The sequence below is a fragment of the Garra rufa genome, chromosome 5, assembly GCF_049309525.1.
Source record: "Garra rufa chromosome 5, GarRuf1.0, whole genome shotgun sequence".
Classification (NCBI taxonomy): Eukaryota; Metazoa; Chordata; class Actinopteri; order Cypriniformes; family Cyprinidae; genus Garra; species Garra rufa.
In genome coordinates, this window is record NC_133365.1 from 23,986,738 (window position 1) to 24,003,257 (window position 16,520).

Genomic DNA, 16,520 nt, shown 5'->3' on the forward strand with positions numbered 1-16,520 from the left:
CTAACAGACTGCAGCGATTTGAGTTAAAAATCTTCGTTTGTGTTCTACTGAAGAAACAAAATCACCTAAACCTTTGAATGCCTTTGGGGTAAGCAGATAATAATCAAATTTTCATTTTTGGGTGAGCTGTCCCTTTAAATATAGAATATATGTATTCGATATTGATGTCAAAAATGCTTGTTTTCAATGCCCAGAGTGCGTCAAGAACACACGTTTTATAGGCAATCACACGTCGAGGACACGTTTAGAATACACTTGCCATACACTTGCACTCTTAAAAGTTTTATCCATGTCCAATGTCCACTCTGTTTTTCCCCCATTATTTATGATCGATTACAAATATTTTGAACTCTTTTAAACCTAAGCTAGGCTACACCATTCCAGTCTCTGCTATTTTGTTTTCTACTCTGAAACAATGGCCCAGGATAGTTTTGCCATTGTTTCGTTTTAATAAGTTAATAAGTTGAGTTTTAGCGTTTTGACATCCAATCAGCCGTTCTGTACTAAGACGGCGGAAAATGTAAAGATGCGATTTTCTAGGCAGATAAGATTAGGAACTACACTCCTAGAAAATCGCATCTTTACATTTTCCGCCGGTCTTAGTACACGATATAACTACAGAGGAGTCAAGTTTTAAATAGGACAAATACCGAAACTTGTTGGTCGTTTTTAAATGCTGTGCTATTGGTCTAATAGAATTCAATGATCTATGATAAGCTATGCTAAAAGTGATATCGCCAGAACAGGAGAACTGTTTTACTGTTTACTGCAGGCTAGTTCAACTGAATATGTAGAGAAGAATAACATTCAGTGCTAACTTTTAATAATTAATTTCAAGCAGAAAATTTAAAGACTCAAAAAAAAAACTTTATTGCAAGTGTACAATATAAACAATGAGCAGACATTGTTATAATTGAATGTCCATCAGAGAGGTGTTACGAGCAAACAGAGACAGATGAAAGAAAACTACATGGAAAACAAGGAATCAACCATCTAAATGTCAACCATTTGTCTTTTAATATTTCCTCTTTCAGTTGGCAGGGGTGAAGATCTCTAAAAGCATTCGTTTGAAAAGGAAACGTCCAGTGTTGCTTTTCTACGTTTGTCCATGGATCAATTCAAGGCGGTTTTGAGTTGATCATTTCATTTTATATTAGGGGATCATTTTAAAGCATAAAAAGGCCAAAAGTGCAATCAATACATAAAATGTTTCCATCACAGAATAAATAGTCCAGCACAGGGAAGGAAGAATTGCCAATTTGAATGACAACAGAAACGTTTCTATTAAGTACTTTGAAAATTTATTAGAGTATCCCTGCTCTATCAAAAAAGTTTTTTTCTGATGGAAGTTATGTGCAAGTCCGACATGGGACACGTCTCTGAATAACACAAATTTCAATATAATGTGAGACACAATACTGGCGTTTGCTTTAATACACTGACAGTAGGAATTATAGTGAATGGTACAAAAAAAGTAAAAAGATTAAAATGCTTGAATAATATTACAGTATTTCAAACAACACACTATAGGGATAATTGCTTTGACGTTTAAAAAGGCAAAAAAAGAGCTCACCCACCAGTAGTTTAATCAATGCAAGTTCAGCTGCTTAACTTAAAATAAATCTGATCTGAACCCACTGGTGAATCATGCAAGGATACGAATCCAAACTGTATTATCCAGTAGCTTTAAGTGTAAATTGTCACCAGTCGTGCATGATTGGCACATGCATTTTATTGCATGTCAAACTCCATTGACTTTCGGCTGCATTAGTGATGGCAACAACGTAAAGAGGAAAAAACTAAGATCTTGCAGGGTAGAAAGAAGCACAGTCAACGCTATGGGACCCTCTTTACATATTCCAAATGTGCAAATATTAGAGCAGTATTGATTCTGGGTCTTCATCGCTACTATTATAGCTGAAAATTTGACGCATAGTCCTAACAGACATCCACATTCTATTAGTTTTGCAGTGGAAAACAACAAACACCTATAAAATTACATTACTGAATCTACAAAAAAGTATTTACAAAATACAAAAGGAATGCTTTTATAGAGTAAACCTGGAAGAAACCACTATTCCATTTTTGTGGAAATGGAACAACAAATTTATGTGACTCAGGAGTTGCTGGTAAGACACGGTCCAGACGACCCGCACAGATGGGTATGGGTATGTAAGCATTGAAAAAATGGCACCTGATAAAAATAGTAGGAAACAACCTGGGATAGTCTTAATACAAAACATCATTGTCTAACCAAACTTGTAATACTCATGTAGGTAAATGCATCTATTAGGACGCAAGGGTTGTTTGCATGAGAAAACCTGATGGTAAAATAGCACAAATGCACAAGAATAAGAACATCACAATCCAAGACAATGGCATAGAGACAAATAAACATGCTTGTGACTGGCTTTGGTTGCTGGTAATCTCCCAACAGGACAAAACAGTCAGTTTTGGACAGAGCTTTAGGTGACGTCTAATATGCTACATGGCAACATTGTAAATGTAAAGAGATGGTTCAAATTTAAAAAAAAAAAATGAAAAATCTGTCATTATCTACTCATTTTTATTTGTTCCAAGAAGGTGTTTTAAAGCCAAGCTGCTCTTTTCCATAAAATAAAAGGATTTAATGAACACTGGGACTGTCAAACTGCAAAAAGTATCTGAAAAGCAGTCTCTATTTGACTTGTTCTCGATACTCTGTGTAGCTTTGTTTGACAGAATGACAAATTTAGGTTGTTATTCACTGAAAATCTTCCCCTCATTGATGCTTCCATGTGTTTAAAGAGATATTCCACCCGAAAAAGAAAATTGTGTCATAATTACTCACTCCAAACATTCCAAACCGTTCGTTCATCTTCAGAAGACAAATTTACATATTTTTAATAAAATCAGTTTTCTGACCCTGCGTAGACAGCAATGCAGCTAACACATTAAAGACCCAAAAAGGTTGTAAGGACATTGTTAAAATAGTCAATGTGACAGTGGTTAAACTGTAATTTTATGAAGCTACGAACATACTGTTTGTGCACAAAGAAAACAAAAATAATTGTATTTAATCATTTATTTTCTTCCATGTCAGTCTTTGATGTGTGTTCACGAGAGTACCATGACGCATGTGTGTTGTGCTGCTTACGCAGAAGCTGGTATTCTGAAGTAGATGCGCATATGGTCTTTGTAAACATGTCTAAAGATTTTTCAATTTCGATTTTTGGCCAAGCCTTACTTGAATCAGAATACAGCTAATGAACACGCATACGTCGTGGTACTCTTGTGAACAGTTTTCACATCGAAAACTGACACAGAAGAGAAGAAATTGAACAAAGTAGTTATTTTTGCAGCTTCATAACATTACGCATAAATATCTTGATTTGTGTTCTGGTGATGGATGAAGGTTTTACAGGTTTGGAACAACACAAGTAATTAATGATAGAATTTTCATTTTTGGGTGAACTGTCCCTTTAAATTTGTTGCAAAATTAATAATGAATATGAAAAATGAACAGCATTTTGGTATCACTTTCATATTACGTAACTAAATGCATACAAACCAAAACCAGTAACTGAGAGCTACAATGAAGCAAAAGATTTTCGGTGAACAGCAACTTGTGTCCTCAGAAGATTTGAAATTTACTGCAGAAGTTGTATGTGATACTTTTCTTGTCCTTTTTGAAGCTTTAAGGGTTGAAAACCAGCCCATGAATTATTCACCCTCAAGGCATCCTAGGTGTATATGACTGACTTCTTTCAGTCGAATCCAATTGGAGTTATATTAAAAATGGTTGGTTCTGGCTCTTCCAAGCTTTATAATGGCAGTGTGCGGGTGTTTCTGTTCAACAGTCCAAAACAAGTCCAATAAAGTGCATTCATCTATAATAAAAAGTGCCTCATATGGCTCCAAGGGCCTCCTATAGCGAATCAATGTGGTTTTATAAGAAAAATCTCAAAATTTAAAACAATCACTTTTCTCTAGCTTGCGCCAACTGTTGGAAGCCATTCTGGGGGGGGATGACGTAAGATGTATGCGTTGTGCCTGCGCAGCTGAGAAGTGACAAATGCAGAAAGTGGAGAGGAGAGAGCAAAACAAAACAATGGTCATGAATTAGAAGTACAAAAGAGGATTTAAAAAAATAAATAAATAAAAATGGAGGATTTCGATAAAAGCCAATGGAAAAGGGTTTTCCTTTATTAAAGTAAGCAAACTTTGCCCCTGTAAACAAAGCGTTTTCGCGAGATCAGCGGCGCATTTGCAAACCATACATCCTACGTCATCCGCCCGGAACGGCTTGCACATATGACAGTCGGTCCAAACTAGAGAAAAGTGATTATTGCGGTTTAAATCTGGATATTTTTCTTACAAAAACGCATCAAATTGCTACAGGAGGCCTTTTTCACCTCCATCAATGGATGCGCTTTATTGGACTTCTTTTAGACTGTTGAACAGAAACACCCACCGCCATCATAAAACCTGGAAGAGACCATTTTTAATATAACTTCGATTGGATTCGACTGAAAGAAGAAATTTAGATATACCTAGAATACCTTGAGGATGAGTAAATCGTGGGCTAATTTTCATTGGTGTGAACTAACCCTGTAAGGGCTCCAGTCACCATTTTCTTTCACAGTATGGAAAAGTGCAGTGTGAACATTATAGTAATTTTCTCCTTTTGTTTGCTAAAGCACTGGAAAGGCATAGGGGTGAGTAAATAATGACAGCTGACATTTTTTGACAATTCTGAACTATCCCTTTAAACATGAAGAGGTGAGAGGTTGAAGTATTTGGAAGAAATCTGAAGGCTTGTAAACTGTATTGATGCAGTGTCCATGTCATTCAACTGGTCTTAAGCAGCCTGGCAGAATCGCTCAGTTTTACATTAAGGCCACCTGACTGTAGTATACTATTTGTGTGATCAGAAATTGCACTTAGGTAAATCTATGCATTTGGTCTCATTGCTTGACGAGTGCTAAAACGTTGGAATGCCACTCGATGAAAGTCTGAGACATGTTATTTTGTGTGACTGACAAACATCTGTAAATTATAAAAATGACATAAAATGGCTTGACTATAAAACTCCCCAAACCATTCGGTTTTAGCACTTAAAAAAGAAAACAATATTGTGTTATTGGGTGGACAAGCAGTCCATCTTCACACATTCATCTCCATATTGTAAAGGGATATTTACCCAAAAAGGGACATTTTGCCATCGTTTATTTACACTCATGGCCTTCCAAACCTGTATGACTGAAACAAAAAAATATTTTGAAGTGTTTCAACTGTTTTGTCCATATAAATGTACAGTACAAAACAATATTGGACCCAACTAACCCTCAGAAGAAAGAAAAGTCATTTTGGAACAGGTTTGGAAAGACATAAGGGTGAGTAAATGATGACAATTTCATGTCTAGGTGAACTATCCCCCTTTTCACTGGTGCGTACACAGGAATACTCGATGGCATACTGAATATACCTTATACATCTTACGTTCTGTCTGTCGTAGCTTAACTGTTGCTCAGTTACAAACCAAAAAAACGGGAAAATCTGCATAATTTTGACATCAGAGCAAAGCTGAGACCTCTCTCTCCATGCTAATGGCTCAAAACAGCTGGTGCATAGGCAGTTCACACAGTGATTATGTGACGGAGTACTCTTTAGTACAATAATAGCATGTAATTTCGAGGGCGAAACATCGTTGTGTTTCTCTCTGCAGATTAGGGATCACCTGGATGTGAAGTATGAGGTTGGCCTTCCAGCCATTTCCTCATTAAAGGCTATTTTTTCTTGACAGCGGCCAGTTCTTTCTGAATGTCGACAAATTTGGGTCGATTCTCAGGCTTGTACTCCCAACATCTCTGCATGATCCTGTACACCTCGTCGGGACACTTCTGCGGGCAGGACATTCTGTAACCTACATTATACACAAACTTTCTGTCAGTGTTGATTATAAAGCAAATTGTTAAAATGCGAACAGATTGCAAGTTATATTCAGAACATACAGTAGTACTAAGGTACTGCACACTGTGTAGTACATACTGTGCAGGGCCTACTTTAAAACAAAAAAATATGTTTAATAACTCAAGCATGATGAACATTTTAAACCCTAGTCACTCAGTGTCCAGTTATTACAGAATAAAAACAGGGTGTTGCATTGTTATATAATTTAATTTCATTAATAATAATGAATTTATTATATCATCATTACATTAAAATATAATTGAATTAATAATATGTGACCCTGGACCACAAAACCAGTCGTAAGTCGCACGGGTATATTTGTAGCAATAACCAACAATATATTGTATGGGTCAAAATTATTTTTCTTCGCCCAAACTCATTAGGATATCAAGTAAAGATCATGTTCCATGAATATATTTTGTAAATTTCCTACTGTAAATATATCAGAACTTAATTTTTTGCCAAGAACTTCACTTGGACAACTTTAAAGGTGATTTTGCACCCTCAGATTCCACATTTTCAAAAATTTTTATCTTGGCCAAATACCGTCCTATCCTAAACCATACATCAATGGAAAGAGAGAAAAAAAAGAAAAAAGAATCGACCCTTATGACTAGTTTTGTGGTCCAGGGTCATATATAATAAAATGAGGGCTGTCAATTAAAATGTTTAATTTAATTACATGATGTTTTGATTGAATTAATCTAATTAATTGCAAACTAAATTTGGCTGTGAAAATACCCAAAAAAAATTATTTAAAGCTATTATTGTGTTAAATGAGAAAGTAGCCAGTAAACAGTGGCTTTAGAAAGAAATAATTTATTTGATTCAGCATAAAATGTATTATACATAAACATTTAGGCTGCTTCGACTTAAACTATGGAACATATAAGAAGATAATTTGAGAAACATCTCAGTATTTTTTGTTCATAAAATGAAAGTCATTGGTAACCTCCAAAATACCTTCTTTTATGTTCCACAAAAGAAAGGGTTGAAACAATAAGAGGGTGAATTAATTTCAGAATTTACATTTTTTTGAGTGAACTACCCCTTTATGTTTTTATTTTTATTATTATTATTTTTAATGAAATGATATTCTAAATAAGAAACTAAATCTACCAGCAGGTGACTGTAAATGTCGTCGAGTCGTTTACTTGATTCGTTCATTCTCTTTATATGAATGGGCTTTTGAATCAAATTGGTTCGCAGGATTCGTTTAAAACGCGTATTCATTCAGAAACTAAACACCGCTGTGTTGCTCTGAGACACAACAATTCTGCTATGGCTTCAAAGGTAATATGTTCTCTGCAAAATTGAGCAGTTGTGGAGTTGTTGCCCTGCATCATATTTGTCAACTATATGAAATGTAACATGATGTAGAGGTCTGGGGGCGGGGCAAGCGCATTAACTGCGTTAAAATATTTTAATCACGTTTTTTTTTTTTTTTTTTTGCATAACTAATTAATTAAGTTAATACGTTAAACTGACAGCCCTAAATAAAATATAAAAAAAATAATAATACAATTTAAAGATAAATAAAAAAATTATAATAAAACAAAAAAAATTAATTGAAGTTAAAGTTTTGTACCTTTTTCGACCTGTTCTCGAGCCTGCTGGTTGGTCATGCCCGGGTAAGGACACACTCCTAGACTGAATGTTTCCCACAGGAGGATCCCATAACTCCACACATCACTCTCTGAGCTGTATCTCCCTGGGATTTAAACAACATGTCAAACATCCGACTGGATCCAACGTAAGATCGAATCTGACTGCTCAGTGCTGGATGAAGAACACAAATCAAGTACTTGGGTAAAAAGCACGGATGCTCTAAAATATTCCTTGAGTACTTCATTTGAATGTACTCAAATTAGAAGTTCACTTCCAGAATAAATATTGCCTAATATTATCCTGATATTATCATCCAAGATGTTCATGTCTTTCTTTTTTCAGTCGGAAAGAAATGAAGGTTTTTGGGTAACACACAGTGTTGCCAACTTGGCGACTTTGTCGCTATATTTAGCGACTTTTCAGACCCCCTTAGCGACTTTTTTTTTTTCAAAAAAGCGCCTAGCGACAAATCTAGTGACTTCTTGGAAAAACCTTATTTAGCTTATGAGACTCTCTGGTACTGCCGCGCGAGCGCGAAGTCGTGCTTTCCCAGCGCGCGCGCTCTCCCTCTCTCTCTCTATCTGCGTCTGCTCTGTTCAGTGAGCAGCAGAGAAGCAGCATTTTCAGATAAAAAAATATATATTCTGATGCTTCTAACTCTATTTTACATGCAAGTATAGCCCGAAATCACAGCACAGCCATTGTCTTAATCATATGTATACTTGATTTTTTTAGACAATGTCGTGATTATGAATAACGATTTTAGTGTAGATATATCTTCGAGAGCTGGTTATGTAGTCCTAATGGGCTGCGTTTCAGTCACAATTTCATATTTACCCCGTTGTCTGACAAAAGAAACCGTAAAATATATCAATATATCTATGAAATATATAAATGAAAACAGTTTTATTGAATTTGGCTGCATCAAATAGCAGTATGTGAGCACAGAGACGCAAGACAACGTACTGACGCCATGAATATGCTAATGAGCGTATGACGTCATTTAGCGACATTTGGCGACTTTTCAAGCAGGGTTTAGCTTCTTTCCATTGAAAAAAGTTGGCAACACTGGTAACACATACTAGGATTTTTCTCCATATAGTGGACTTTAATGGAAGTCAACGCGCTGAAGGTCCAAATTGCTGTTTAAAGTACTTCAAATGGCTCTAAAAGACCCCAGCCGAGAAATAAGGGTCTTATCTAGTGAAATGATTGGATATTTTCCTAAACAAATAAAAACTTCTATACTTTTTAACCACAAATGCTCGTATTGCCCTACGTTTTTTCACACATTACATAATCACATTGGAAAAGTCATGCGCAGTTAGTTCTTCTTGAGTGTATTTTGGTTCAAAAAGCTAGGGTAGGGCAGAAAAACTCCATTTCATTTTCTCCTCCAACTTCAAAATCGTCCAACATCGTTGTTTTCCATTTTTCTGTAAAGGGCATTTGACTTTCTTTGCACGTTTACTACGTTTATTATGTAATGTGTAATGCCGAGCTGGTGCAAGTCGAGCATTTGTGCTTAAAAGTATATAAAGTTGTATTTTTCTTAGAAAATGGCAGATCGTTTCACTAGATAAGACCCTTATTCCTGGGATTGTGTAGAGCCCTTTGAAGCTGCATTGAAATTGCAATTTGGACCTTCAACCCATTGATCATTCTGGAAGTGAACTAATCATTTAAGTGTTAAAAAGTCAAAAAAGGACTTTTAGGTTACTGATAATTCAAGTGAAAATGAGAAAATATAACAAAAATGTGTAAAATGCATGGTGACAAAGTATAAACATACAATATAAAAACAGACATCATATGGGGCAAAATGTGTTACTATGTTTTTATCATTTCAAACTGCTACAGCAGCTGCGAAGATACATGCTCGTTAATTTAACATTACTTTTTTTTTTTTTTACTAAGGTTGCCTATCATGTACAGTCGCTGATACGCAAATGTCCACATTCAAGCATTTCACACAATACAAATTGCTTGACCTTTTATAGTAGACTGAGTTCATAAATAACTGACAGTAATTATCTCAAAAAATCAATCCAAAAAATCAGCATGAGTAGCCTACTTTTAATGCCATCAGTCGCATACACTCTCAAGCTACCAGGATCTCCCAGTTCTTGGCACATTTGGAGTCAGACATGAAGACTCATCATTGAATGTCTGACTTAAATGATCTTATTCAGATCATTGAATCATTGAAATTTTGAGTCAAGAACAACTATAATCGGATCAGATAAAGTTCACCCAAAACTGAAAATTCTGTCACCAATTATTAACCCTAGGGTGTGTTGCGCCAACAAGGATTAATCTTAAACCTAGAATAAATCAGGGTTTAGCAAATGATTCTAAAAAGTTAGCAGGTTTACATTTCAACCATCATTTTGATCCTGGATTCAATTTATATTTAAAATAGATTAACTTTAATCCTGTTGCTTCATAACTTTCAACTAGCTTTTTATCTTAATTCAGGATTAACTTAAAACTTACAGCGCTAATGTAAGTTAATGACATTAATGACAGAATTTGCAGTTTTGGGTGATTTATCCCTTTAAGTGGTGGAAATTGCTTAATCTAACAGCAGCACAGACACCATGAGTGGTTTACCATAGTTCAGTGCTTCCGGTGCAGTCCACTTGATTGGGATCTGCTTCAGTCCTGATGAGGAGTAGATGCCATTGTCCTCCTGGCGGGACATCCCAAAATCACTGATCTTCAGCACATTGTTCTCTCCCACAAGGCAGTTGCGAGCAGCCAGATCTCTGCAAGATTTTGAGAAACACTGTAATGTCACCTCATAAACAATGCAACACATGCACTCTCAGCTCACAATCATGACTGTGATTGGACATCTATGGGAAAATTGGTTTAAACTGGTTTCAAATCAAAAGTGAGAAAACTAAACTTCTGCCAACAAAATGATTGCCAGGAGCTGGAGCAAGCAGTCTAGACCCACAATTATTCTGTGATTACACTTATGAACACCCCCAGTCTGGAAAAAGTGCCCAGTGAGAGTTGCAGCAGCCGAGACAGGATCATCAACCTTCTGCTGTCAAGAACATCCAAGTCTTGACATGTTTAACTGTTTAACAAAACTTCAGAGTACAAGAGTCTTGCAGCCCTGTACTTAGATCAGTTTGGAACCTGTGAATGTATGATAACGTCACAAATGAGATTTTGGACAGACCATGATTCCTTCTGGCCCTCTTGGCCAAAATGATTTAAACGGTTCTTTAATTCTCTACATTAAAGGAGTAGTTCACTTCCAGAACAAAAATGTACAGATAATGTATGTAATGTAAAATCATTCTAGGGAAACACGCTTAGTTTCATGAATTTCTGATGCTCTAGGGCCTAACAGCAATATAATTAAATCATACAGACAGCAAAATGTCATATAACCTCACATCAGTTCAAAAGCACCCACAGCCCAAAATGGCTTGATTAATTTACTTTTTCTAATATGTTGTCTAATACCATTAATTAACCACTAAGTGGCTGTATAGCCCTATTATTACATATTTTAAATTAAAGCTGCAAGCAGCGATGAACGGGCCCTCGCACCCGGGCTCACCGCCGACCGGTTGCTTTAGGAAAACAGCAAACGGTGGGCAGTATGCTTTTAATACAGTAAATATATGAGAAATATGTCATAAGTCATTTAAATGTGCCAAACTTCCCATTGGCAGCTGGTGGCGCTATGCCTATAAATGATTATTGGCATGTAGATGTGTTCAGGCCAGCACTATTATCAAACATATGAAGTTTGGTGCAGATTGACCTTGGTATGTTTGAGTTAGTGAAAGATATGATATATCCTGGTGTCAACAGGTGGCGCTATGATAATATCTGAATATTGGCCTTTAGGTGTCTTCAGGCCAGGACTCTTACCAAACCTGTGAAGTTTGAGGCAGATCAGACATTTTATGGCTGAGTTATTACACCTATGTCCATGGCGAAACATCAAACTTTGTCAGGCCGCCACGGACACGCCCTATAACGAAAACTCAAGATCTTCACAATTTAACATCTCTAAGGCCTCTAGATCAGACTGACCAAATATAATGTTGATTTCATTAAATGTCTAGGAGGAGTTTGCTATAAACCTAATCCCCTGCAAGGACTTCAGATAATGCCAACTGTGAACCAAATGTGAACATTTTCCCTATATTCTGATGATGATGATGATAAGAACATGTAATTCATGATGATAACAAAATGTTATTATTGCTTGCATTACATTCACCACTTCTGCTTAAATCGTTACCTATCTGTACAATTTGAATGTGGATATTGCTTTGCTGGTGACTCCTGTTATAAGACATCACTCTTAAGCGCTACATAACTAAGAATCAATAAGGAAGACGGTGCACAGTTGGCAAATGCATTCACAGTAACCCTCTGCTAGTTTGGATTTTAAGTTTACTGAATTGAAAGGGTTACACTTTAAAATCAACACAGAGACACATACACACAATATATAAAATGTTGCCATCCAGTTTCATTTGTTAACATTAACTATATTAGTTAACATGAACAATAATTAAATAGCATTTATTAATGTTAATTAATATTAAGCTAAAAAAAGTATTCATATATTGTTTAAAGGTAAATTAGTATCTTTTAGTTTATGTACTGTGAATTAACATGAACATGAACACAGTTCATGTGGGTGTACAGCAATACACAATAAAGTGCTCTATAAACGCTTAATTCTTCCAAAATATCTTTAAAAATCAAGTTGAGTGTTTTAATGGGGCGATATATATATAACTGATCTTCAAATGATGGTTTTCGGATGTTTTGAACAGATAACAGCAAAGTTTGTTTTGTTGTCAAAGTTTGTCCTGAAATTTTTAATTATTATAATTTTATATTCAATAAATAACACTATGAAAATATTGTCTACAATGAAGATAAATCACTCATGCTTAAAAGTTGTATTTTTCTGAATCTTTTGCTATGTGACTGAATAGGACAAGTTCATGGTACAGTTCAGTAAAAATAAATAAAAAACAACAACTGCAAAATACAAACAATGAAAGATTTAATGACCCTTTATATTTTCTCAAAATATCAGACATATTTATGTCGATTACGCTACAGCAATGTGCATCTTCCTCAAAGATGGTCTTAAGCAAAACAGCATGTTCCACTGGTCTCTCTCCCTTACACCCCTCCCCCCTTCAGTCACTCTTCAGTGACTCAATGGTGACTGAACACAGACAGGCACAGGCAGAGTGACAGCAGGTTTCTAATTTCTTTTTTTAATTTTCTTTAATTCATAGAAGCTTGTATAAAATTGATATTTACACCACTTGCTCAGAATGATAAGATCTCTGTGTGAAAAAAGTTTTAAAGAGTTTGGATGCTGCACTTTAAAGATATAAAAAAATTACGGTTATGTTTTTTACTACATCTTTAAAAAATCACCACGTCAACACCGTTCAAGATATCCCAAATCCGCTCGCAATTTAACATCTTCAGAATCTTCTCTTCATGTTAAAAAAGTTTGGTGTGAATACCTTATTTTTCTTAGAAGGAGTGTGAATTTGTTTACAGCCTGATTTTTCCAAAAATCCACATTCAAATCAAAATAGCCGGCTTCCTGTTGGTCTTAGCTAATGAGTTTGATTTAGAAAGTTGTCCAGATTGATGAGAACAATATATGTACAGAGTTTTGTGACTGTAGGAAAAACTAACCCCCCAACTTTTGTCAAAAGATGGCGCTAGAGAGTGCCTGCTCCACGCCCATTTATGACCTTTTGCCAGTGTCTAACTATCATTAATATTGATGCGTGTGTTGAGTTTCATGAAATTCTAAGCATGTTATCTGCCTCGAAAAGACAGGAATCAAATTTTAAAGTTTGACACGTTGCCATGGCAACGGTATTTGATTTATCATCAACCCCTTTACATATTCTCATCGGCCGTGTTTTGACATTATTTTGATGAAGTTTGAAGAAAATCAAGTAAAATTAAGAGGCTGATTTCAAAGCATTTTGAAAATGACACGTTTCCTGCTGCCAGTTGGTGGCGCTATAACTTTGACTCATAATAGTCACATTTATGGAATCGGCATCATACAAGGAACAAACTGGTGAAGTTCCATCAGAATCAGGCAATGTGTGCAACAGTTATTAGACACTTCCTGTTTCTCATTTCTCGCCATAACTTTGTCGCCTTGCCACGGCCAAACCGTTCGAGATATCAAAAATCTCCTCGCAATTTAGCGTCCCCAATGTCTTGAGATCATGCTGACCGAGTTTGGTGACAATCCCATGGAATTCCTGGGAGGAGTACGTTAAATTCCAGAGCATGCGCTTTTTAAACAGCCCTAAATATCTCACTTCCTGTTGCGTGGAGCCCATGACATAGAGTACAAAAGTTGTTCAGCTCGATGAGTTCTATATGTGTACCGAGTTTCATATCAATACGCGCAAGTATGTGTGCGCAGTACATCAAGTTTTCAAACTGTGTTCCAGGGGGCGCTGTAGAGGCCCTGAACCACGCCCGGGTCCCAGCCTCTGTGGCGTCCGGACGACGGCAGATTCCGACGTGTGTGCAAATTTTCAAGAGTTTTTGAGTATGTTAAGGCCCCCAAAAGTGCCCCAACGGTTGAAAAAAAATAAAAAAAATAAAAAAAATAAGAATCCTTAGAAGAACAATAGGGCCTTCGCCCTTTTGGGCTCGGGCCCTAAATATTCCTGCTTATTAAGATATATATTTGGATATATCTTTTGAGGCATTATCTTTTTTTGTTAGATTAGTTTGGAACCCGTGAACGTATGGTAACATCACAAATGAGATTTTGGACAGACCATGATCTTTCTGGCCAAGAGTAAAATGATTTAAAGGGTTCTTTAATTCTCTACATTAAAGGAGTAGTTCACTTCCAGAACAAAAATGTACTGATAATGTACTCACCCCCTTGTCATCCAAGATGTTCATGTCTTTCTTTCTTCAGTTGTAAAAAATATGTTTTTTGAGGAAAACATTTTAGGATTTCTTTCCATATAATAGACTTCTATGATGCCCCTGAGTTTGAACTTCCAAAATGCAGTTTAATTGCAGCTTCAGAGGGCTCTAAATGATCCAGGCTGAGGAAGAAGGGTCTTATCTAGTGAAACAATTGGTTATTTTCTTAAAAAATAAAAATAATAATAATAATAAAAAATAAAAAAATTACAATTTATATTACTTTTTAACCTCAAATGATCATCTTGTCTAGCTCTTCGTAAACTTTGTGTATTCTGGTGACATGACAGTTAGGGTATGTCGAAAAACTTGAAAACTTTTAAATCTAATTTTCTCCTCCAACCTCAAAATCGCCCTAAATCGCGTTTGACCTTCTTTGCATGTTCACTTTCTAAACACTGGGTTGGTACATCTGCAGCGATGTAGGATGATTTTGAAGTTGGAGGAGAAAATGAGATGCAAGTTTTTTAACATACCCTAACTGTCATAAACCGGAATACACACGCAGAGTTCAAGCAAAGCTAGAAAAGACGAGTGTTTGAGGTATATAAATATTAAGTATATAAACTGTAATAAAAATAAATAAATAAATAAATAGTTTTGTTAGACAAGACCCTTCTTCCTCGGCTGGGATTGTTTAGAGCCCTCAATTTCTTTGTGACTGAAGAAAGAAAGACATGAACATCTTGGATGACAAGGGGGTGAGTACATTATCTGTACATTTTTGCTCTGGAAGTGAACTACTCCTTTAAATGATACAGAAGACTGTAACGGCTGCTGAAAATTCAGCTTTGCCATCACAGCAATAACATTTTAAAATATATTTAAAAAAGAAAGTTATTTTAAATTGTAATAATATTTCAAAACATCACTGTTTTACTATATATTTGATAAAAATAAATGCAGCAGGCTGGGTACACCAAAAGATGTTTTCATATCACAACATTCAGAATTCAAATCAGAACAGGCCCTTATCTACTCATTTATTTCTTCAAGTCTACAAAATTTGATCATCATATTCTTAACGTCTCTATCATTTATGAAAGATGATTCTATCTAAACTCTTCCATCCCCAACCAGTGATTTAAGATTCTAGTCTACAGCCACCGCTGTGTGTCTCGCTGGCATTTATGCTGAGCAGACATCCTCAGCTACACAACCATATTAGGTTGTCACATCCCAAAAATTGCTTTGCTGACATGAAATGGGAAAAGACAGTAGGGGGGAGTGGAAAGGAGAGGGGTGATCTGACAGAAAGGTGCTCAAACCGCCGCCGTCCCCTAACATGATCATGTCTGATAGTAAATGGATTTTAGCGGGGTGCTGATAGAGCCGTGGCAGTGAAAGCGCCCAGAGCTCATTTCTGAGCTGAGACTAGATTATGAGAGACATGTATTCAGCAGGCCGGTTCCGGCCTCAAACAGCACAATGCACCAAAGCCCATTTCACAGTTTAAAAATCAACACCGGAAAGAAGCAAGAAAAATGGGGCAGGACAGGGCCGCAAGGTCTTGATGTTGTACTGGGTGGCTGAGTTGTTTAGATAAATAAAAAAGGAAGGTACTCTTGAGCTGCACAGCTGATGATACTCAGTTTTGGATGGTTTAAGAGAATATTAGTCAAATATAAATCAATAAAACTCTAAGAAGGGCTGTGGCTATGACAACATTTCAATTTTTTATATTTTTTCCTGTATACTCCTCAAATTGGTATAAGATTTACACCAAACTTTCTCTACATAATGCCAAAATGCTGAGGAACCTAAATTGCGAATGGTTTATGGATGTGTTGCCATGGTGATTTATTAAATTAACAGCAGAAAAGGAAACTTACATACTTACATTACATTCTTACATATGAAGAATAAGTCATTCTAGGGAAACATGCTTAGTTTCATGAATTTTTAATGCTCTAGGGCCTAACAGCAATATAATCAAATCATACAGACAGCACAATGTCATATAACCTCGCACCAGC

The 16,520-nt window shown here is 36.0% G+C and overlaps 1 protein-coding gene across 1 annotated transcript in view; it reads right to left on the minus strand.

The window, feature by feature from the left end:
* Positions 1-862: 862 nt before the first annotated feature.
* The window catches only part of fer (fer (fps/fes related) tyrosine kinase), a 37,455-nt gene continuing 21,797 nt past the window's right edge, over positions 863-16,520 (minus strand). Inside the window, exons 16-18 of the mRNA XM_073840268.1 lie at positions 10,174-10,328; positions 7,541-7,663; positions 863-5,905 (exon numbers count right to left, since the gene is read on the minus strand). Coding sequence (XP_073696369.1) covers positions 5,769-5,905; positions 7,541-7,663; positions 10,174-10,328 — 415 coding nt within the window. The 3' untranslated portion in view covers positions 863-5,768. The remainder of the gene's footprint in view (positions 5,906-7,540; positions 7,664-10,173; positions 10,329-16,520) is intronic.